The sequence below is a fragment of the Botryllus schlosseri genome, chromosome 9 (genome assembly GCF_051294905.1).
Source record: "Botryllus schlosseri isolate E-star chromosome 9, Bs_hap1, whole genome shotgun sequence".
Taxonomy (NCBI): Eukaryota; Metazoa; Chordata; class Ascidiacea; order Stolidobranchia; family Styelidae; genus Botryllus; species Botryllus schlosseri.
In genome coordinates, this window is record NC_137244.1 from 12,874,438 (window position 1) to 12,898,247 (window position 23,810).

Sequence of the window (23,810 nt, forward strand, 5' to 3'; positions counted from 1 at the left end):
AACAGGTATTCCAAAATGAGTTACCATTTACAACGAAGTCTACCATGGGCACAGTACATTCAAATATATTTATTTCCAATGCAACCCAACACCCCAGTCACTAGTGTTTCACGATTTCCCTACAATACCATATATTACAACATACATGTTACAGTAATCTCTTGTAGTTTGGGACAGGAGTCTATTTAAAGTAGAATACGGCAAAGTAAGTTACGTCAACGAGTACAACACGTAAGACAGCAACTGTCACGCAGAAAGTTGAAATACAGTAACATGCATTAGGCAGATACTTGAAAATACTATAGAATTCGTTTTCACCATGAAACCGTCTACTGCTGGGGCTACAGGGGATCCCAATCTGGGCTGGAGGCCATGAAAATATTTATCATCTTCAAGTCTACTTCACTATAACAAAAGCAATACCTCAAAATTTATGCAAACACTAGTAGAGCAATAAGTTACTTTTGATCTTTACGTTTACTTTCGTCTCTCCACCATTAAACCAGTCATTAAGATATCGTCATAGCAAAAACAAACTCGACCATCACGTGAATTCAATATGTAGTAACTAATTAATGTAGTATTATCACATTTATTGCGAGTTCACTCAGTTGTATTTATATCATACTATCATTTTACCAACCGGCTATGACAGAAACCAGATTTTGAATGAAAAAAACAATTCTTAATTTTTTGAAAAGGATGAAAAATAGGAGTGGGGGCATTCATTGTGTAGCGTGTAGACACAGTGCAAAGAAGGTTGGAAACCGCTGCCTTAGAAACTAGTACAAAAACGTGCATTCAAGAAATAGCTGGCAACACTAACCTGGCGTTCAGAGGCTTCGGTCGAGAGTACTTGAACAAGATCCTCTCCCGGTTGAACACGGATCACATCGATAACCATACGTTTTGTTCTGAAGAAAATTAAACCCAATTAAACTCGCAAAGAACTGTGCCGTGTGCACTCAGGAAAGCACAGCCGCAGAATGATTCCAATATCATAGCAATGATTGAAAAATATATTGTGTAATGAAATCCACCATGTGTAGAGTGGAAAAAGCTGATATACTGAACCATCATATTGGTGCAACACAGTCCTCCCACCTTATAAGTACATTTTTGACGTTTTCGTCATCATCGTCTTGGATCTCCACCCTGCTCATGAGCGTGAGCGACACTTCCGTGTTTGCCAGTTGCTCCAACTGCTTTTCGTCAGTGGCAGAATCTCCACCTCCTTGCGACACATCGCTTCCTACAGGGTGAATATGATGTTATTCCCAGAAAATTTATGGGCTCCGGGTATGAACAACGTGTGATAGACAAAAAAGGCAGTGGACGAATGTGAAAATTTAATGAATCGTTTATTCGTAGTGACAATGAAACGCAACAAGCACGATGGGCTGAGAAAGGTAATATCATAGTATTCAAAACCAATTCACATCAGACGCGAATCGCGATACTGACGCACGCATCATAACAGGTAGCGTCCGCAAGTTCTCAAATGCCAAGGGCCGTTTATATGATCTCATCATCCACTGCCGAATCCATACCACATGTACGCATAGCTTATAATTCTAGTAAACTGATTTCCAGCAAAATTGAACGTATCACTGGTGACAGAATGAGCCTGAGAAGAAATCACCTGTTGCTAACAACTAGGTTAGTTAAACACATGCTACGAAATCACGGAAACACCGACACATGCAAGTGTTCACAGACAGATATACAACATGCAACATGAACGGGTACAGCTATCAAAAGCAGAGCGTATCAGGCTACAGTATGAAAAACGCATAACAACATACAAAGGACAGCATAGCACACATGTATCAGCTAATGGTCGTTTTCTCATTCAACAAAACAGTGAAATATGGATGATTATATCTATAATCTCCAGTCTAACCCAACGGGCGAAGGAAGATATGCGTTTTTTGATATGCTTAGCTTTGATGACTACAGCTAGCCTCGCCACTGAAAACGTAAGTATGGCGGCAGTGAGATGCAAAAGATGAGGAGAGATAACTTACAACTACAGCAATTTACGCTAAATAAGATAGAAAGCTAAACTTGAGTTTTGAAACAGGAGTTTATGACTCCAGCAGCAGCCTACTGAGTGAAGAGGCGATGGAGTGTTACACAAGCAAGAAACAATACTAGTAGGTGACGATGGATATCAAGGACACTTACAAGGATACGCTACCACAAGTCCACACATAACGAAACGAGGCACATTATGGTTGGTTATGTAAATACACTGCAAAGCGGTATCGCATGACGGTTAATGGTTAGCCGTGCATGACATGAATACCAAGTCCCATGCAGGAGCTGATATTATCGATAGTGCTACTGCATCGACCACACCGGGGGCGTTTACCTTTCTTGCCCGAGGAACTTTTCGTTGAGGTAGATTGTGTTCCTTGAATTTTTCAGAAAAACAAAACCAAATTAACAAGTCAATCATTTGAAACAAAATCGTTTGATTGATCAAATAATAACAGATATCAATAATCGAGTACATGTAAAGGGAGTGATCGAAACTCCATTGTCGAAGTACTACGTGTAAAATTAAAGTCAGGCAAAATGCAATTGTATACCAACTGAATGCATCAAAATTAATCCCAATTTCTACGAATCTTGACAGGCACAAGAATAAAATGTGATCAATAATAAGTATTTATCGAGAATATAACCAAATAACCTTGCCTTTCTGGCAAAAACAGCAACACTGTTGGCCGTCTCTCAAATAATACATACCGTACTAATACTAAACGCTAAATGAACAGAAGCCTATGATACGACAGAATGGGTCCAAAAAGTCATCAACTCACAGAGTATTTGATATCCGATTTGATTGTAGTGTGCTTTGAAGAACAACATTCGTGTCAAAGCATCACTATTAGTGTGTTTATGATATGACTGATATAGCATTGTTTAGAAACAAAAAAACCGCAACTCCACCCTCGGCATGACATTTTCCGTTCAAGGGCACTGACACCAGGCATCACTTTTGTAAAATAATTACGAACACCCATAGAATGGAACAAAACGGCCAGCAAGACACAAGCAACAAGAACATACCAACGAGTTGGGATATCTCCGGCACATCACCGAGTTCTTCCAGCGTTTCGTGCAGCAAATCGCTTGGATCCGGGGCAATCTCATCTTCGTGTTCCAGCAACAGCTAAACCCACACCATAGAAATAACGCCGGCGCCGAACCAGTGACGTTTCGCATGAAATACCTTGTGGGTGTCTAAGATTTCCTTGATGCTAATGAAGATTATCGGTTTGCTAAGAGCCACGGCGTCGCTGTACTCGTCCATGTTATATCTTTCCTCTGGTTCCGACACTTCGCAAACGAGTGCAAAGAATTTCCTATCGTACAGAAGTAGTTCTTTTCAAAATTCTCACAAATTGGGGATGGATAAGTGTACGAACAGGAGCTAACAGAGCCGTAAATAAGGGTTTCAATTTCAAAGTGGTTATTCTGACGAAGAATTGACCAAACAAGAAAGAAAAGGCCGCTTAGTGCACAAATTTGTTATCACATTGTAATCTTAGCCAAAACTAGGGAATTTTCACGCCCTCAGTTGGTTCGCAGAAAATGCCCTGGAAACACCTAAAACTACACACAGCAGAGATACTGTAACATGTTCAGCGGTAATATTAATAAAATCTTGGCGCTCATCAAAATAGGTTATGACTCGATTGCTATTTACTGTAGGCCTTTTTACCGACATCATCTACTCAAATAACCAGTAATTCACGTACTTGAATCTCTCGTAAGCTTCCTCCAAGTACTTATTGATGGATTTGAGATGCTCCAGATCGCCGGCAAACTGCCAGAAAAACAGATCCCGAAATTCAACAAAAAACACGAAAACACCGTGTATCGCCGACTCACAGATTTTCCGGTGCTGGCAAACTGCAGCACTTTCGCGATGCAACCGAGGTTACGACGCTGGTCGGCGTTGAGTCCGGCTCCACCGGCCGTCACGTCGATGATATTGAAACCGTCGGGAGCCACGATGGCCGGGTTCATGTATCGGTAGTAGATCAGATTTCCCACCATCTGCAAAGATTTGATACATGTGGGAATCCTAGACCTACTCCGCTACCCGGTTTGCCACAAAAGCTTTGATGGGGTGAGATGACCAAGTCCCAAATTACATGAATAGAATAATGTTTCTCAAGTGGATAGTTTCATAAACAGTTTGTTTGTGTCCTTTTTCGAGCCAATCGAGGCAAAGAACTTCAATTACATTAAAATATTCATGCATACTGTTCATTTAGTCACCAAAAGATTTTCGACTGACTGCCATCAGCAGCTAACGTCAGTTCATCACATCCATTGAAATTTGACACATTTTAAGAATTGAGCATGTGTTCTAGAGGCAAATAAAAGCCACAATCGGTCGAAAGGCAAACTCGGAAAGAACACAAAATGCGGAACGTTGGGTCATATAAAACCGAAGATTGATATCAAGAGACTTCCAGCTTGGTGGTTATCCCGTAATGTGGATGTCAATTACAAGATATCGCCCAAAATGCTTACTACAGTCAGTCCAGCATCAGACAACATGGAAAATGAAAAGCAAGGAAGACACCACGCAGAAATAACGAACCTTCAAAACTTCATCTTCCGGCGTCTCCAAAAATTTCTCTCTCAGCAGATTCCTCAAACACTTAGCAATATACCGCAGTCCGTACCTGCACATGACAGAATTCTCAAACAGCTGAAAACAATGGACTGCATGCACAGTGTACTAACGGGATCTTATCAATAGATCCGAGAATAGCACCCAGAAACGTATCGGTGACAGTGCGCAGTTGTTCGATCGATTCCTCGACTCGCTTTTTGACTTCCTCGTGGCTTAGAGCCTGCTCAGTGGTTACGTCGTACGGCAAATCGCTGTTGAAAAGAAGACAACCCCTTTTACAATACACTATACGATACAGATGATTGGTTCAGAATTTAAAATGCCAAATAGGAAGGATAGCAACCCCAAACCTGGCACTTGACATCCCGGACAACAGCTGATGAGTATTTACATGCATGTACATTGTGCACATATGCACAATATTCGGGTTGATTTCAATATGAATATATTATTCAATTGTATATTGAAGTTCTAAACCTACAAATTAAGTGTGTGATATTATAACAATATATATCAAATTATCAACTAAAACAAGAGCACAAGCTGATACAAAATGTCTGTTCATTCTCTCCAAGCTTGAGGATTGTGTCGGTAAGTGGCAATTCAATCGCAAAACATTCAAACATAGAATGCATAGCGGAAATCTTTCATAAAATGCTGAAAACACATCGAATCCGTGCAAGAGAACACGAAAATATAAGAAAATAGGCTAATACTTATACAGCGACGAAAAGTTGGTCAGAGGTGGTCAAAATAGTCAGCGTTGCTACTCAAGCAGAAACGGAAGTGACACAGCAACTTTCTCCTACATTACGAGTAGCGAGTTCCACGGCACGTCAAAACTATCTCTAATGGAACCGGAAAATGTCCGAAAAATACTAAAGGAAAAATAGATTTGTTTGTGGAGTCACAAATGAATAATGTCACTACAAATCGGTAAATCTTTAAAAACTACTTTGTTGCTGACCACCTCTAGTTGGGGTGCATGCGTGTGCTAGGTACAGTCGATAATATCACGGCTCCTGTGACTACTTTCACACAACAAACAGATACCGAAGGTTAAGGTATCCTATGTACAATGTTGACAGTAGTAATCAACCTAAGTAGCGAAACGAAAATAATAAATTTTCAACTAGATTAAATACCGACGAAGGTTGCTACAAGACTGCCAACAGCGGTATACCTGAAATTTGAATACGAAATTAGAATTGAAGTACAAACCTCGCTTCCCCGGTTTCAGTCTCCTTCTGACTAATCCACGCTTTGTAAATCTCGACGGGGCTCATGTTAATATTCAACGACTTGTCGTTCATCACATTTTGAACCTGGAATTATCGTTTATGAAACCGGTAAGATCAATCTACAAGATCCAGATACAAAGATATGATTGAATCTAAAGACGTCAGCGAGGTTACATTTCAGTGCAAACTTGAGATTTAATAATTTTGAGTAAGAGAATATCAAGGTATATTATGTACATTACAACACAAGGAAACACTATTAAAAAAGCTATGAATGAAATTTGAATTTAAATATTGATAAATTTTGCTCAAAATTCTATTATCCTGGTTCAAGAACAAAATACACAGATTTCATCCACGATTCATTCAATAATTTCAAATTTTGAACAAAAGATTCTTATCAATGATCCTTAATAGCGAGTGAGACACTCTGCAAACGATACCTGAGGTGCAAAGATATCCCGCAGGGAGCTTTGTCCTTTAGACTCTCTGTTGAACGAAACCACCATTTTGATGACCAGCGGATTACCGGTGGCGATTTCCTTTACTTTGTCCACCTTCGATCTGGACAAGAGATTTGCGGCTTTCAACATCGGGCGAATACGCTAATGGCAGAACATGTGAGGAGAGTGTCACAAACAAGATTTGAATACAAGTCCCAAAACTCCTGGTCGTAGCTATTTCCGAAGTGTTTATGTCGTCCAAACAGATGACGTTCTGATCGAGTCCTTCAAATCTTAAGATTGTGACACTCTCCGCAAAACCGAGCAAAGTTTCATTCGATTATTGCATTAAAGGGATCAGTAGGAGTCATCCAAATTAATAGGTAGTACATTCCAGGTAGTATCTTCAGAATTCTAATTGCTTGCTGAGTGGTAGTATGGCGGACTTGTTAGAGAGAAGAAGATGTCTAGACAGAGAGAAGGATATTTATTATCAGAGGGTTACACTGCATTACAGAAAAAGTACCCTTACAGGAAATGGAAATGTTCCATGAATCTGAGTAGGAAGCAGCGATTGAGACCAAATAGAAGCACCACCCACAGATAAGCAATATATATTCACAAGATCCAACTTCTTCCAATCAAAGCAGCAACCTTTTAATCACCCGAATCACTTGAGCAACATTCATTTCCAAATATCCACCCATATATCTTACACTTCTCGATTACGTAAACATTTCACAATCAGCACCAGTAATCAAATCGATCATTGCCACAGTGGACTGAATTGTAATTATGAATTACACATCCAAGAATTGAAATCACTGTTTTGCCTGCTTTCGATCTCCTTATAACTGGGCTTCGTCACCATCTATCACCATCCGAGATGATAAAATCTTGTAAGCAACAATCAAATCATACGCGACAGGACATAGGTTAAGGATAGGTCGATTGAATGGAGGAATCCCCGTGAAAAATTCAAATCAAAACGGAAATCCTCGATGTTACCATTGCTGAATCAAACACCACCATTTTTCCGTACTTATGAAACGATTATCGCCCTTATTTCATGCCTCAACAGCATAACAATCTGTACTGAGATTATCCGAATCAAATCCGCATTTTACTTCACATGATGCCAAGTAACGCGACACCTCGCAAATTGAAAAATTCATATCTTTCGGTCGGCCACAGAACATGCCACCCTCACGTCATCCGAATCGAGATTCACAAAATATCAGGTAAAATTTCGGAATCGTATGCTGCCATTTTAAAGCGATTTCAAGAAAATTACAAAACAATTCAACACCAATTCGGCCCACGTCACCTCTCCTCGGGTTCGGTCTTGCCGTCTTCAGCAACGGCTCTGACGGAAAAAATGACGATTAGCAAAAAAAGGAACGGGGAAAATTGTCATTTTGCCCCGCGGATCACCACACAATGTTAAGCGCGTGTTAGTGTTTCAGATAGACATATCACCTTGAACCAATGACCACAGCAATCTGTATACCAGCAGTGTCGGAAAATTCGTCTTTTTGGATGTCGGATTTCCATTTAGTTTACCGTGGATTAGTACTTGGAAGTAAAAGTGCACAAGAAAACAGAGCGACATGTCGAAAACAAACTCTTTCCATGGTCACATTCTATTTACGCGTGTAAAACCAGTAACACCTACATTCTATCACTGTCCATAAGAGGCAGTTTTAGCAAAGTAATGCCAATTCGAGACACATCTATACGCTATAATCATGTGCGGAAGACGAGACTAGCAAGTGAGTGCTCGGTGAAAATGTTCACGTATCATGTGTTCAGTTCATGCCCCCATTCGCAAGGTTCCTGACTACCGCATATTCTGTATCGAAGAGATCAAAGCCTAGCCAATATTAATTGTACCGGTCTCAGGTAGAGATGAAGAGATCTAATCTACGTCTGCTGTACAATCTACAAATGGCAGGTAGCATAACATGCTGACAGTACGATTCGGGACACGTACATTGTATAATAATCCCTTAGAGAATGAAATATGAGGGATTGTTGCGACTAAAGTTGTCTCAATCATATAGAAGTTTAAAAAGAGAGCAAGAACAACTGATTAATCTAACACCCAGCACTAAACAGAAGCTGAGCGTGCCTATCCGAAGTTCCATTGTTTTATTGACAGACCTACAGGCTTGACCAGGTTTTAATCATGCGCTCTTTCCACATCACCCACAAATAATCATGGTAATATACACAAAAGGTACACCTGCGCAATACCATTCGTAAACCTTATCAATTTTGATTGCCACAAACCAAACCGATCACTTGGGCAAAAATAATAATACGAAGCCAATAGAGTTACAGTCAACGAAACTTCACTCTCCAAGTAATCGGGGAACGTACAGTACGCCAATCGCACACGTTTTACGACACAACAGCGGCGACGTTTCCGGCACGGGAGACACTGTCGACACAGTCTAGCTACGACACGATCATTTAGTAAAAGCCGCTAGTATCCATGCAGACGAGCATACCCCCACATTCGCTCGACACTGGTAGGTGCCGATCACCGATTTTTTAACATATGCAAGGCATTGAGCGTCGAAACTAAAACAGAGTAGGATGCGCAGTCGTGTCAATTCGGCACAGCAAACAGGCGGGGTTGCTACTCACTCTGGGGTCAGCTCCGAGCCGTCGGACATACGACTGATAAATCTAATCAAAGTCGTTGAAGGTTAGTTGAGATTTTGCAATCGCTGCCGATAGGCTAACTAACAAAAATATCATAGACCGCCGCACTCAGAATCACATGAGAAGCACAACGGAACGGTAACGTGTGGTTAGGTAGCCTCGATCATAAATATTAAAATTTGATAACCAATGTAATTAGTGTAGTAGTTTTCAGGTGTGGGAAAAAAACGTGTAACTAAAGAAATCAGTGGGCATGTGCTTTCAAAGTGCAACCAGCCATTTCAGACTGTCACTACGGTGATTATTACGTTATTAATAATGCATACCGCAGTAAAATATCTATGGTATGATAGTAAATCTGCACACAACGGCAATGCCTTTCATTGTAGTCCACTAAATCATGATTTCAGTAGAAAATACGGAACGGTAATGACATATCACAGAACTGTTAAGGGACTGGATATTTTGGGAATACGATCGAGAATATTATTCAATAAATCATTTGGTATGGATGGATTGATACTGATAGATTTCGAAGGACATGGACAGACCACAGGAAGCTGGTTTTGCTCCAGACATGCAGCACTGCTGCAAAAGACTTGGATTCTACATAGAACAAAAATACATACTTCGGTTAGCCATTCTCCAATAGGTATTTGCAAATCAAATGAACCACGCGAACTGCTTAAGATAATAATCGACGATAATTTGGCTAAAGAACACCTACACTCTTATGATTACCACATGACATAGGCTAATCTGCAAACATTAGAAAATTTAATACTGCATCTGAAGGAAGATATTTACTATAACACCATAACAGGCTTATTAGCAACCACTGACAGAAGGGAGAACAATGAACATACTCGATTTCTTCCTGTAGGGCGGTTTTAAACAATTTCAGCAGCAAGTACTCTTCGCGGAGGTTGGCTGCGTAATTGTAGACGGACAAGATCACGGACTGCATGAAATTGTTGGTTTTGCCCGACGCCATCTTGAAGATCAGCTTTCCGAAATACGTCGGATGGGTCTGAAAATCATAGACGCATCAGGCATTGCGGGGAAGAATGATATGCTCGCGGGGAAAATTTCATGCAACAGTTGCATCAGTCAACAGTCAGGATAGTGTAGAACAGACCACATTGTAAAGAGATAGCTAATAATGATTGGAAAGATCGCTGGCTGCAAGACAACGGTAAATATAGGGCAAATATGCTCAGAAATCAGTGACTGCCCATTTCGACTCCTGGCTGCACCTAACACTAGGGTTACTACACGTCCTCTTTTTTTAACAAATTGAAAGCGTCCTCGGCGGACGCCTAAATGTCCTCTTTTGTGGGAAATTGTCCTCTTTTTCTTGAAAAAGTATTAAAATACCGGTACGATCAAAAAGTGGACTCTGACTCGGCGAACGCCATAGTTGGCAAGACAAACAACGAAAAATGGTCGTTATTTCGAGAGTATAGATGGGAAAGATGACCGCAGAAGCACCGTAAAAAGCGGGCAATTCCAGAGTCGAGTCAAAGTGATGACATTTTTTATATTTTTAGTCAAAATCACCAATTTTCTTTCCGGTGCTAGAGCTTTCAGAATTTTTAAAAAGAGTCCTCTTTTTCGGTTCTCAAAATATGTTAACCCTACCCAACGCAATGTAGTACGGTACCTGTAAAAGGTAGAACAAATGTTGGTACGCTTCCAGTCGGTCGCGATTCGCTTTGTTCAGCGACTTGAGCCCGCTGCTTGTCTCCGTGTTGACTTCGCGCGCTTGCTTCTTGCGAAGATTCCTGCTGTGATTCACCACGTCCTGAACACAAAAACAGGATTCAATGATCGAATTCCAGGCCGCAATTTTAATAGGAAATGAACTCAAAGGAAACGGGAGCGTTACATTTATGTCGAAGGTCCTTGTGGATTAAACCCGAAAACGTAACAGAATTTTTAAAATAGAGAGTGCATCTAACTCCTGGAAATATTCAAATATCATTGCAAATTAGAAATATCTACCATAAACCACAATTTCGTCACAGAGTGGTACAATGAGACCATTAGACAAGAGCAATGACACAGCGGAAGACTGCTAGAGTGGACAGAGCATTTAGAATTTTCAGACCATTTTGCTTCCGTAACTGATGCTAGTATAGGGCTGAGCGGACTATCAATTGTCAAAGGGCTTTTTAGAAAAAGACTCCAACACAGATCTATGCGGCACTGATCGAAGTACGCCTTCGCAAATCAGACTATTTCCATCCTTACCTGCAGCGTGATTCTGTTCTTTACAAGGAGACCGATCTTGATGTCCATCGTGTTCAAAGCGGCCTCCAATTCATTATTGGACTTGATGCTCTGCACAACTTTCTTCTTCAAATCGGTCAGCTCTGCAGCGTGAAAAATTCAGTGTGGATTACAGAACGCCTTGTAATTGCGACAAAAAGCTATATTTGATGGAAATAGAGAGGCTGGCGGTGATATCTCTATTCCTGCCGCAAATTATCTTTCGTTATTGACAATGGATTTACGGTGATAAAGTTTTGTGAACAACGAACAGTCCCAATAAAAAGAAATGAAATAGAAATGTTGTGAAATCTTCACATAACTACGTCGACAGCAAACTTCAAATTCCCTGACCATGACTTAGCTTGATCAATTTGAAGAATACTAAACAAATATCCCACCAATTTCTTCGGCAAAATCTTTGTCCCTTTGATCGAGCAGATGGACAAACTTTTGCACGACATACAAAGGCGGATTCTCGGCTCCGGCTGCAACGCAAGATGTTTGTTACAAAGCGAATTGATATTTGTAACAAGCTTGGCGTCATACTCAGAGTCTTATAGTCGTGCCGCGCCTTGTTAGATCTGAACCAGGCTTGAATTCGGACGATGTGTCGGGCCTGACAGGAGAAAAAGCAAAATTGAATCAGCATTTATTAGCAAAGAAAATTTCAGGGGACAACAGGACAGAATTTGATGCAAGCGATTGACGAAAGTGTAATTGAACATAGATATGGGACATCAAAATTACGGGATCAGGATAGGATAGTGAGTGAAATCAGTGGCAGAAATGTGCCATTTAGAATCTTCAGTAGAACACATTCCAACTATACAGTATCACGAGAATCTTTAAAAAACAGCCCTGTAACTGAAACAAAATGGTCTTGGTACTGGTACCATGGAACTGCCGAATATTTCAAATAACACGTGACTTAATTTGTAGATTACTTATATTTGTGGTTACAGCTCTAGCCCAGACTCGAATGCATGATCCATACAGTTTGCAGACAAGCCAAAATAGACAAGCAAACCGCACAGGATGCATAGGATGCATAGCCTACCACACAGACAAAAAACTACGATAAGGACACACTCACATTTTTCTTGAAGTAATCCAATCTAGCCTTGTAACGAGACCTGGCCAGCCACATCCTGGCACACTTTTGAAGCTGCGAAACAATAATAAAACAATGTTTCCGCTATCGAAATCAATTGAGACGGGACATTCCGACACGTACCTTGATGATCGTGGCAACATTTTCACGGAAATGCTCCAAGCGTTCCAGGTATTTTTGTCTCTGCACGTAACCCCTCCAGTGAGATTGAATCATGATGATAGCGGGAAGCTGTGATGAAAGACAATATAAGCAAGCCCGCCATCATAGAAACCAACATAGTTTTTATTTTAACACAAACTTTACTTGGCAAATACCGTGATATATTCTATGTGCATTACCATTACGGCAATGCTCAGCTCATTTCACATGTGAAATAAATGAATGGTGTACAGGAATTAACACAATACATCGAAGGGACAAGCATCAAGATCTTCGTTACAATTTCACTGAAGTTTTGAGCCGCGTTTTTGGGAGCCAACCATCGAAACAAACCAATCAGATAAGATCAACAACTGCAATACCTGATCGCGAATGTATGCAAGCCTGTCCTTGTAGGCTTTTCGAGTCAGATACATCCTGCTGTAAGACTGCAGTTTGATGATGACGTCTTCGTTATCTCGCCATAGCTGTGCTCTGTCGTACGCCGCAGACACCATATTGATGCAAGCCTAAAACGATGAGCCCATACAATTTCTGATTAAAATCAAAACTTCACAGCAGAAACCCCAGGACGATTACTTGTGGATTATAAATGTTTGGGGGTACCGTATTTTCAGTACATTTCTGTCATTTTTATGATTCTCTTGCAATTCTCTGCAATCTGTGTTTGAGCACAAGAGCAGTGCATTTACTTCAATACACAGAACTACCTGGGCAAGTTTTGCAGATCCGCCATAACTAATAAATAGGGAAGGCGCTTAGGCAAACCTGTTTCCCGCTACTGGATAAAACAATAGTGAAAAAACTGTTCACGCTTTACTCGAGTATCAACTGCCCACCTTGATTTCATCGATGGTGAGCTGGGCCGGATTTTCGCCGAGATCGTCTGGTTTGTCCCACGAACCCTCCAGAGTCTCCGTGTTGAAATAGTACGTGTAGCCTTCGTTGGTATTGTACGCAACCCATGTCTCGTCCTTGGCTCCTGCCAGAAAATTATGAACGAGTCCCTATCTCGGCCCAATGCTCGATAAAGAAAATTGAGTCACGTATCCGTTCACAGTTGAACCCATTATTTTATTTGGTTTACTTGGTTGAGAAATCTGATTATGATTTCATGGAATCAACTGTTAAGTTGCAACAGTCAAAATAGGAGACATTGTGTTGCATTCGGATGACTGGAATGGCCAGCAAAAATAATTATGCGATCTCCCATGTAATATCCAAAAGCGCACCTACATTCCATCTGTATTGGTGTCAATGATCATTGATTTGAATAATCCAGATTTATGCATTATTATATTAGTATATTATGATGTATTAATATATTATTTGTATATTAGTAATAACATATACTGCTAGACGGCTGACCAACATTTTTCCACGTATTGCGTGATTTGATGGCATTTTACTGCATAGTTACCGGTACAGCTGACATTGTATTGTTTTATATTAAAAATTACACTACTAATTCAGATTTTGAAAAATTGATCTTCCTTTGAATCAATGCTAATATGTCAGTTATTGTGACATTAGCTCTTGAAAGACTGCGAGCTAATAAATCACACTGCGATGATGAGGTACTAAAGTCAAATTAATACTGCATATTGTACCGTCTTCGATTTTATCGGTGCGAATCTCTTGCAGTTGATCGTGGTAAGTCTCGGCGCACTCCGGTATGGTGTAGGAGAGCCCAAGATCCTGGTGTTGCAGAAGCTCGTAGGTTTGGTCGTGGTCGTCGCCTTCTATGGCGATGTTAACCGCCGTTACCGCCGATATCTCTGCAGAAACACATAGCAATATCTTGTGTCAAGTCCGACCGGCGTGGAAGATACGTTGCTTGTAATTTTAACAAGTATTCCCGGGTGTAGATATATTATGGATCTATGCCAAATTTATAATACTCAAGGTCAGAATTGGGTGGCTATCAGAGCTGAGCGGATTTGGAATTTCTGTGTCCTAATCCAATCCAAATCCGAAACTTCAAATCCAAATCCAAAACCTAATCCATAACCTTTTCATTTTATAGTTCATGTCCAATCCTAATCCGATTCCAACTTGAAATTCAGAAAAAATGCTAATTTATGCAAGGGAGAGATATGAAAATTTACTTTCACGACCAACGATTCTTTTGATTCAAGATAACTTAGCATAGGGCTGCACCTCTCATGCTCATTTGCAACGAGTGAACAATAGTGTAGTGTACTATAAGTACATCAATAACTGATCTGAATAAAGTTTGTCGCGTTTCGCCACACGACATACCAATCTCCCAGAAAATCGGTAAATCCAATCCAAATCCTAATCCGTTCAGAAAAAAATCTCTAATCCTAATCCAATCCAAATCCGAAAAAATTTCACAAATCCTGTTTTTTCAAAACCTAATCCTAATCCATGCTCATCTCTGGTGGCTATATAACTATCGATAGCCACTATCCCTAAGCACGCCCTTTTCAAATGAAATATTTTACATCAGAAAACCACCCGTAAACTACCGTTATGGAGAGCATCAGCAGTTGCTGATTTGAAGGCCGCGATCTAATGTACAATGTCTACGATTACTGGTGAAGCAACAACTCAAGCTTTCAGCGACAATGTAAATGTAAGATTCATGAGAATATTGACGGCTGTAGCACCGAGAGCCACATTCAATACCGTCTGATTTCAAGAGTCTGAGTCTTTGAGAAGTACATTCACAGGATCACAACAAACAAGATGGTCCTGGTTCTCAACAATATACTCCAATCCCAATTCAAATGTCAAGATCGAATGGGACCATGGGAAATGTCATGTTTCAAATCCAAGTATTACAGTGACACCGCAAATTACTGGCGGCTTGCGACAGCACAAAATCAAAATCCCTACCAAGACACAAACACATTTGAAAACAACAGGAGCTGTGCAAATAGGAACAGAACAAACATGCATAGTTATTACATTAAAGGAATGCCATAAGTCACAGGCATTGTAAAATTTCTGTGTTTGCCAATAGGGTTTAAATCGGTCTCAGTTTGTGTAATGGGTAAACAGAAAATTAATCAATAGCCTCCGTCCAGGATTCAAGGTGGAGGCGTCTTACGTTTTCTGGCCGCCACCGTCTGTCGGTTGGCTTCGTTTATACAGCTTTGGATTTCTTCCACCCACAGAGCAGGGTTCGAGTCTCCCGTTTCCTGAAAAACATTACCATATCGTTGATTCACTAACACTCACAGGGAGACACAGGGAGAGCAATGAGACGACTTACAAATCCACAAACATTGTCGCAGCATAATTGCAGATATATTCATACAATATAAAAGCGATAAATACACTCAGCTCAGAAAACTGATTAAAACATGGCTCTTAAACCAGTGATTATTAACGTTGTAGCAAGTTAGTTCGATTGCAATTCCTTAAAAGTCGGACCATTATTCTTTGGTGTAAACAGAACGCATCAGCATAATATCTGCACAAATCGACTGGAACCTGGTTAATTCCAATAATGAGCATATTTTTAGACATATGCAGTCATGCCTGCCCCATACATCGCATAACTATAATATTCAAGAACTTTCAAGAGATAAGCATAGCACTTGTCACAGTGCAAGCGTTGGAACATAGTATGATGTAAAACGCTTTGTTCGCGTTAACGCATAATTACAGGAAGCAGCAGAAGTGTGCAACTGTTTCACTGTCTTTGGTAGCGTAACTTCCTGTGGTACATCTGCGCACAGCAGCAAAATGCTATCAATATACAGAAGACAGTCTGATATCAATTAATTTGCGACTGCAGTCCGACCATTATCAGTATTTCGAGCCAATACCGATATGAAATATTTTGCCATGGAAGTCGATATCAAAATGCGACATATTTCAACAGGAACTTCGAATTATTGCCAGTAATTTGAAAAATATGCCCAGTATATACTCCATTTATGTGCGGCAAAACTCAAGTTGGGTAAGAAACTAGTAATTCCAGCCTCAAAGGTGTAATTGTCGGTTGGGAAACACACAAAGTTCCTTTTTACGTATACAGTTCCTACAAATCTATCCCATACCACAAACTTGAGCAATATGAGAATTGACGACATTACTGGAAAAAACGGTAAATATCTACCAACAAAGATATCAGTCCAATATACGAGTCATACTGTAATTGCGACCATGGCTGGGTGGAATCAAGTACCTTACTAATTTAATTCCAAGTCGAGTATTGTGCTTGAATTGAGTATTCAGAGCACCACTCAATATGACGTCGTGCATAGGCGAAGCGAATTGCAGAAAGAAAATATTGTCAGTTACACTAAGAACAAAAAAATCTTTTCCATATTTCTCAACTATAACTATATGATAATACTCTGGGTTACTGACTACCATCATTTTTAATGTTTAATACGCACATTTTGAACCAATTTTTTTGTCCTGAAATCGGGAGTGCGTATTATGCATGGGTACAAGAATTTTGAAAAAAATTCCCTCAAAATAAAACTAGCAATAACACCTTTCTTCTTGTTTGTTCTCGATCGGGCATCACACCGTGTCCGGATTTGGGTAGAAATTTGATTAACGCACCTATTTTCCACGCCTGCTAGGTTTATTTGACTTGTTTCCACCCATTGAAAGGGTGTGCAAGTATTGTTTGTCTGGTTTACACCCCTCGCTATGTGGAAATCTGGTAAATATACCAGTTTAAGGGTGCGTATTATACATGGTTGAATACTATACATGGAAAATTACGGTACTTAAAAATGTTGCGATTCTACGAAGCTCACGAACATGTATAGCGTTATGCTACGATAAAGCCAATCAATGTTTTAATACTTCAATGGTTGGAGGATAGAGTCGAAAAAGAAATTACGTTCAATATAATAGTTCTTTGTAGAAGTGGGTGCATATTTGCATAATTTCAGTCCCCGATAAGATTTTATTAATCAGCTCGAATCGTTAACATCAACTCTAGGATTCTAGTACTTAAATCGTTGTGCCTAGCCGTGATTGTGACGCCATACTCATAAACACAGTACCTTGGCTTTTTCTTCCCGCTTTTTCTGCAGCAGCGTGACGTAATGTGTCAGATTCTTTTCGTCAAAGTTTTCCAGCTGAAGTCTTGGATCGCAGAGCGCCTGTCTGATCGCATCTGGGTCTCCACCGTCCATGGCATCGTTCAGCTGGCTCATCGCTTTAATTCCTAAAGAGATTGCGCGATGAAGCTTGTACCGAGGGTTAGTCAATTTCAGTGGTAATAAAAGCACGGGTCTTAACCTTGTTTGACAGGTGACATCTAATTTGTTTTGGGTGGTAGCGTGGACTACCTATGGTGGGCTAGCCCAAGATAATTATGTGAACTGCATAACCAGGGTAAATTCCCAGTAACCTAACTGTGAAGTTTTGAGAGATGGTCACAAAAAAAATCATCAGCTCCCCAAATTTCAATCAATTTATGTTCATATTGTCCACGCGGCTATAGTGACCTGTGGTGAGCACTGGAAATAGGACAGATCATATGAATAAGAGAGGTTGAGAAACCCTAGCTTATATGTTTGGCCTTTATGCAAGACGCAAGGTTGCAGAGGGACCATCAATTCATTCCAAGAGTAGAGTAGCCTATTACAAAAACACGCGGAAAGACAGCACCTTGAAAATCGGACGGCTGCCGCCCTTGACATGAATTCTATTACAAAGCAGCACAGTGCCAGTTGCGGTGGCATTCGCGGACAAATACGGTCTAGCAAGACTAGAGTGTGAAAGTAGCATACAAAAACAAGATAACCCTATTCGAGCAAATATTGATTCAAGTGTACGATTTTCGAGACATGTTGCACTTTCTGCGCAGACATCATAAAAATCCATGGCATTGCGACAGAGTATACTTACATATCTTGTCTTGCCTGTAAAAGATGCGATACTATATAAAAAAACAACCTTTCAATGATGACGTACAAGTGTATTTCAAACATGTCATTGAAGGCAGAGACTATCACTGACAGAGAATGTTTGTGAAATATTGATGGCGAAACATTGAAATATTAATAGATCCGCGACGGACTTACTGTCTTGTTCTTCTTTAATCTGCTTATTAATATCGCAAACGGTGTCTTGAACCTCCATCAGCGTCAAGTAGGCTTTTTTGGCCTTCGCCTTTTTCAGCGCCTCCTGCATTTAAAAGGGAGAATTTTCACAACGAAAAATGGCCAGGTGTGCTAGTGCGCTACGTAACGTGGCATGCGTTGCCCCGGTGTCTACATCTCTACAAGTCCCGCTAAATTACAGCGACAGGGTAAAGAGTGTACAGAACCAACTTAGCAAACGAGATTGGACGTGGGGAAAAGATGCGCCCGGAAAAAAGTGATGTGCTCATTTTGAGAATTCGTCAAAAAGTGTGACGCATGCGATGGATGTTTACCTTGTACCGTGTTTCGTCGACGTCCTAAAGAAAAGTTTCGAGATCATTTTTGCACTGGGGTAGCGAACTCCGAAAGATCATAGCTCGTCTCCGTGTCTCCGGTATCGCGGCAGTTTCGCAACACAAGCTTTTTCGTATCACGACACTACCTAATGGTCTGATCTAACGACTTACAACACTATTTGGCACGAACTGCCAGACCAAGATGCATGAAACAATGAATATTCAAACCAAATCATCTGCGGTCAAAGCAGGCAATAGTATATAGCCACACCTTAACCTACCCAGACACTATTGAAAATCACTGTACAATTTGACGGTAGCCAAGAACAGTAGAATCTTGGCAATTGAACACGATTAGTAGAATAAAGACAGAAAAATATGCAGAGTAGTTGCAGCAGTTTTAATTAGCATTTACAAATACAGGTTAGTCACCTAGCGTCTTTTTTTCATATGCTTTAGTTCAATCGTGAATCGTGATTGATGATATATTGAACAAGTGCTGTTACTTTTTAATCAGTCATAACGTAAAGCCAAATCAAAGAAATCACGTACTAACCCCGGTTCGAGTCCTGTTTCCCTCGTCGAGATCCGCCACCCCTACTTCAGGGTTACTGAGTGCGGTCCAGATCTGCTCCTGGGTGCCGATATCCAGGGCCTTGTTCAGCTTTGCGAGGGCCGACAGATGTGGAATCACGTTCACCAAGTCGTCGTGAGTTAGAGCCTGACACAGGACACAAAGTACCCGTTATTACGTCATCAAGCAAAGGAATTAAAATGGTATTATCAGTCGCCGCCAACCTTGACGATATTCAAATTGTACTTTTGGCAGTGTGTCGGTTAAATTATAACCAACAGAGTCAAATTCATAATCAAATCGGTATTATTAAAGGTTTAATATACATCGCTGAAATCAAGGCTAAGATATCATTTAATGTGCTTTTACAGAGTATAAGATGATTCGATGAACCAGAAAAGTGGGCCGTTGCATGCCTTCAAGGTGATACCTACAAAACATCTACAAGCTGCCTGTACCGTACGTTATTGTTTGTACATCAATACACAACTGACCCATCTTTCTTCCGATCTCACTCCTAAATATGTGTGGTATAGCCCCTAAGACCGAAACCGCATTGCAGGAGATTGACAAACAGGTTTCTTAAATATATATCCCTGTATGCCAAGCAAAATATTGTAAGTACTTTGGTCTTCCTGCACTGGGTATATATATTCATCGGCCAACTTAATCCGTAAATTTAGATCGAAAATGAAATCGAGATGTCTGGTGTCACTCTGGGTGGATCATGGAAGAATATTGCAGTTGCTTCAGAGCAATAGCGAAATTTTGAGAAATCAATGTGGCTTCCACACCAATTATGAGATCATTTGCTTGTGACCATTTTTTTAAAATTCTTATTGAAAACTGGGCTTGAGCAAGCTTGGTACTACACGACATCACAAGCTAATCATGGATCAAATGCCGCACACAAAAAGTGACGCAAGTTGCACAAAAATAGAGCAAAATTGAAATGACGTACCGCCCCATCCCCTGCCTGCTCCTGTTTGAGTTTCTTCAACTCCAAAAGCTGATCGTGATACAGAGAAGGGTAATCGGGAAGAACCTCCGGTAATTGCGCTTCGGGACGCAGCAACGCTTCCATTGTCAAGTGGGGGTCTCCGCCGTCAGTCAGCAAGTCATTGATACTTGCCACGGCGGCAATCACTGAATTCAAATGGACACAACGTCATTGTAATTCTAGATCTTTCAAAATGTCAAAACCCTTTTCAGGTTCTCAATCTCAAAATTATCATTTCTGGTTGACGAGAGTCAATTGAGACTTCAACGGATATTCGAATATGACAGTGCAAATATGTATCACACAGAAGAGAGTGAATAGGTTGTCCTGGTCCACGACGGCACAACTTGGCGCAATATCTGGAAAATTTGTACAAGAAACACAACAAGAACGCCTTGTGAAAAGGCACTTTACTAACTCTAAAACCCAGGCACCAGAAAATTTCATGGGCTGCACGAAAAAAGTAGGGCGTACTAATTTTTCGCTATGTCCCTGTTCCAGCCAATATATAAATGTCAATCTACAATCCTATTTCAGTCTTAACAACAAATCCGACAAGTTTAATGATTCAAAACAGATGTCCCCCACACTAACACTTGGACTGTTGGACATATCCGTCACATATGGATCAACAAGCGATGAGAAGTGACAAACGCCGAGACAGACCAGGCATGCATTCAAACCCTGGACTACATTGTCTATTATTGACAGACCAACGCTTGATATTCATGTTCACAAAGGGTGGGTAAATAGCAGCAGACGGTGACAGGTGAAACAGACAAATGTTACCAAACAGACTAAAGCAGTTATGGCACATGCCTATCGTTAACCAGTCAGAGACACGTATCGGGGACCGTATTTTACATGTATGCCACACTGATTCAACATTGCTTTCATTCTTGGTTCGCCTAAACAACCGTGGTTTATCATTAAGCAGGATCCAAGAACTTAGACCATCTCTGTTTGAACCAAACCATATTAAGCCCCTTGGAACAAAGTGTGAGATACCAGTGTACCTCAATGCAAATACCGTATATTGGCCAACATTAAGCCTCAATGGGAGTGTCAAAGACACCAAGACATGAAGTATCGTTACTGGACGCAAATATTAGAAGTGCATCTGTGATGGATCCTGCATTGCGCTACCATACCAAGCGTTGCCAAGTAAGCAAACGAATCAGGCATCAAGCAACTCTGATTACAATACAATATATAATACACCAAAATAACGTGCCCTGAACAGGCGCTGCCAAAACGTAAGACAGCCGATTCAGATAACAGGAAGTTGAGTCGTTATCATCACACACGCCTTACTATACACAGTACGCCGATACGAGCAAGCATCGCACGGCAAGACCCCGCCAACGACGGATTCTCAAATCTCACTTTGTCGGTATTTAGTGGCTGCAGCGTTTGCTTCGGAAATGGCGGCTTGCACTTCTTCCTTGTCCAAAGTCGCATTTTCATCTTCGGTGGCCTGAAAATTTTTGATGTCAATGTTCAGAAATGTTACCAGGTGCGGAGCAGGCAGAATTTCTATCTTAGAACGAATAGCCCATGCGTCAGAATCCCATTCCGGAACCCATTCCGGAATCTGAAGTTAACAATCGACAACAGAATCCTAAATTTGACTAATTATTCCATGGAATCGGTCAATTCGGCGAGGCCCTTTACTTATTAATTCTATAACGATGAATGGGAGGTTGAAATTAACAATTTCATTTACAAATATGTATTGATTATCGAAAACCTTTCGATCCATTAATATTCTTCAAGCTCACTAGAAATCCAGACTTCATCCGTGGAGACAATGTTATTGCAATGGCGGGGGGTGATAATTTCAACAGCAACACCCAGCTACAGAGTGCGATGTACCAGTAAACCTTGCAATTTTCAAAATCATTTCCAAACCACAAACCACATAGACTAGGCGAAAAAGATCACACGCCGAGGGTAACCAATACAACGACTGCCTGATATCAAAAACAGTCACAATTGACGGGGCAGGGCGCATATCATATAATCGGGTCTGGCGTACTTCACGTTTTTTCTTTAACGCTTCAGCGAGCGCATCCATGTACCACTTCTTGTTCTGATCGCTGAGCTCGTTAATTCCGAGATTGCGAAGGTTCTTCATCAATTCATCTTCGTTGCCAGCAAGCAAAGTCTTCGCCAAGGCTTCTAGCTTGACATCGACTGTTTGCATTGATTTGTGTCAATTAAGTACAGATACTTAGCGTTATCATCATACATATTCACGTTACAAGAAAGTGAATATGAACAAAGCAGGTCCTGGTTGAGCACTGGATTGGAATTCATGCAAGACTGACCAAAACATCCACAAACTCGCCATCCCATAATTAAACAAGATGGTGTTTTTGGGCAACAATGCGATGGTCGTGCAACACAAAAACAGTCAAGCCAATGACACGTTTAAAATAGACATCATCACGCTGCTGCTAGCAGGTACTAGGCCTAGGTGCCAAATCTGAAATTTCTGTAGTTAAGCGGAGACATGTGACGTCACAATACTGTGACAATAAGAAGCATGACATATGCCTTATCCAAAAACTGTAGGGGAGAGTGGGTAGGTATGGGCCACTGAATCTTACAAAGCTATATCTTGGTCAAACTTTATCTAATATTCCGAAATTTCGGTATAGACTATCATTAGTTATCTGGCTAACTATTACTGGTAGAATTAAGCTAAAATACCCATGTATTTAGAAGTGACATCAAATTTTGTAACAATACATCATTTTTGTAAGTAAAAAATAGGCTCCGAGGTATGGGCCGGGGGGTAGTGAGGTATGGGCCGCTGTCTGTATTGAATCAATAAATGCCATTCATATCCTGCAAACCTCAACTCTTGTCAGTTACCAACAGTTTGTATATACTGATATAAAGCTGGGCTGGAAGTAGACAATTCATATATTTCAATTCCTGTATTGATTGAAAGCCGTAACGCATAACGAAACAAGATAACTAAAGATATGTAACATGAAAATCACTATCAAATCATGCTTCTTTCGCCTCAACTACCCCATCAAATCCAAATGCCACAGCTCTATCTCTTATTCAAGTGGGAGTGACAAACCATGATACGTATTAGAGCATATGATGACATACTTTGCCAACAAACTTTTCTCCCCGTCATTAAAGACAGTATTGGAAAACGATTTTGAAATCTTTTTCCTGTGAGACTCATCCCCTGGTTCCATATACCTGTTTAATGAAGCTGTACCAATTTTGTACTGAAGGCATTCTTCTCTCCCTCCCATGCTTTAACGTTT

The 23,810-nt window shown here is 40.6% G+C and overlaps 1 protein-coding gene across 9 annotated transcripts in view; it reads right to left on the minus strand.

Moving 5' to 3' along the window:
• LOC145446920 (ras GTPase-activating-like protein IQGAP1) overlaps positions 1 to 23,810 on the minus strand; it is a 56,887-nt gene that overhangs the window by 10,525 nt on the left and 22,552 nt on the right. For 2 of the 9 annotated variants that reach the window (XM_080325295.1, XM_080325287.1), the window contains exons 8-38: positions 22,556 to 22,713; positions 21,904 to 21,994; positions 20,479 to 20,663; positions 19,500 to 19,664; positions 18,941 to 18,964; positions 18,588 to 18,690; positions 17,562 to 17,725; positions 15,638 to 15,728; positions 14,172 to 14,339; positions 13,401 to 13,543; positions 12,924 to 13,070; positions 12,523 to 12,630; positions 12,382 to 12,453; positions 11,835 to 11,904; positions 11,687 to 11,773; positions 11,268 to 11,389; positions 10,678 to 10,818; positions 9,881 to 10,044; positions 8,997 to 9,038; positions 7,672 to 7,710; positions 6,345 to 6,465; positions 5,882 to 5,985; positions 4,771 to 4,911; positions 4,625 to 4,709; positions 3,904 to 4,071; positions 3,771 to 3,838; positions 3,242 to 3,374; positions 3,079 to 3,181; positions 2,375 to 2,416; positions 1,105 to 1,252; positions 827 to 914 (exon numbers count right to left, since the gene is read on the minus strand). In XM_080325295.1, the coding sequence (XP_080181421.1) occupies positions 827 to 914; positions 1,105 to 1,252; positions 2,375 to 2,416; positions 3,079 to 3,181; positions 3,242 to 3,374; positions 3,771 to 3,838; positions 3,904 to 4,071; positions 4,625 to 4,709; positions 4,771 to 4,911; positions 5,882 to 5,985; positions 6,345 to 6,465; positions 7,672 to 7,710; positions 8,997 to 9,038; positions 9,881 to 10,044; positions 10,678 to 10,818; positions 11,268 to 11,389; positions 11,687 to 11,773; positions 11,835 to 11,904; positions 12,382 to 12,453; positions 12,523 to 12,630; positions 12,924 to 13,070; positions 13,401 to 13,543; positions 14,172 to 14,339; positions 15,638 to 15,728; positions 17,562 to 17,725; positions 18,588 to 18,690; positions 18,941 to 18,964; positions 19,500 to 19,664; positions 20,479 to 20,663; positions 21,904 to 21,994; positions 22,556 to 22,713 (3,485 nt within the window). The remainder of the gene's footprint in view (positions 1 to 826; positions 915 to 1,104; positions 1,253 to 2,374; positions 2,417 to 3,078; positions 3,182 to 3,241; positions 3,375 to 3,770; positions 3,839 to 3,903; positions 4,072 to 4,624; positions 4,710 to 4,770; positions 4,912 to 5,881; positions 5,986 to 6,344; positions 6,466 to 7,671; positions 7,711 to 8,996; positions 9,039 to 9,880; positions 10,045 to 10,677; positions 10,819 to 11,267; positions 11,390 to 11,686; positions 11,774 to 11,834; positions 11,905 to 12,381; positions 12,454 to 12,522; positions 12,631 to 12,923; positions 13,071 to 13,400; positions 13,544 to 14,171; positions 14,340 to 15,637; positions 15,729 to 17,561; positions 17,726 to 18,587; positions 18,691 to 18,940; positions 18,965 to 19,499; positions 19,665 to 20,478; positions 20,664 to 21,903; positions 21,995 to 22,555; positions 22,714 to 23,810) is intronic. The other 7 variants (XM_080325290.1, XM_080325289.1, XM_080325291.1 and 4 more) reach the window with 7 other exon arrangements.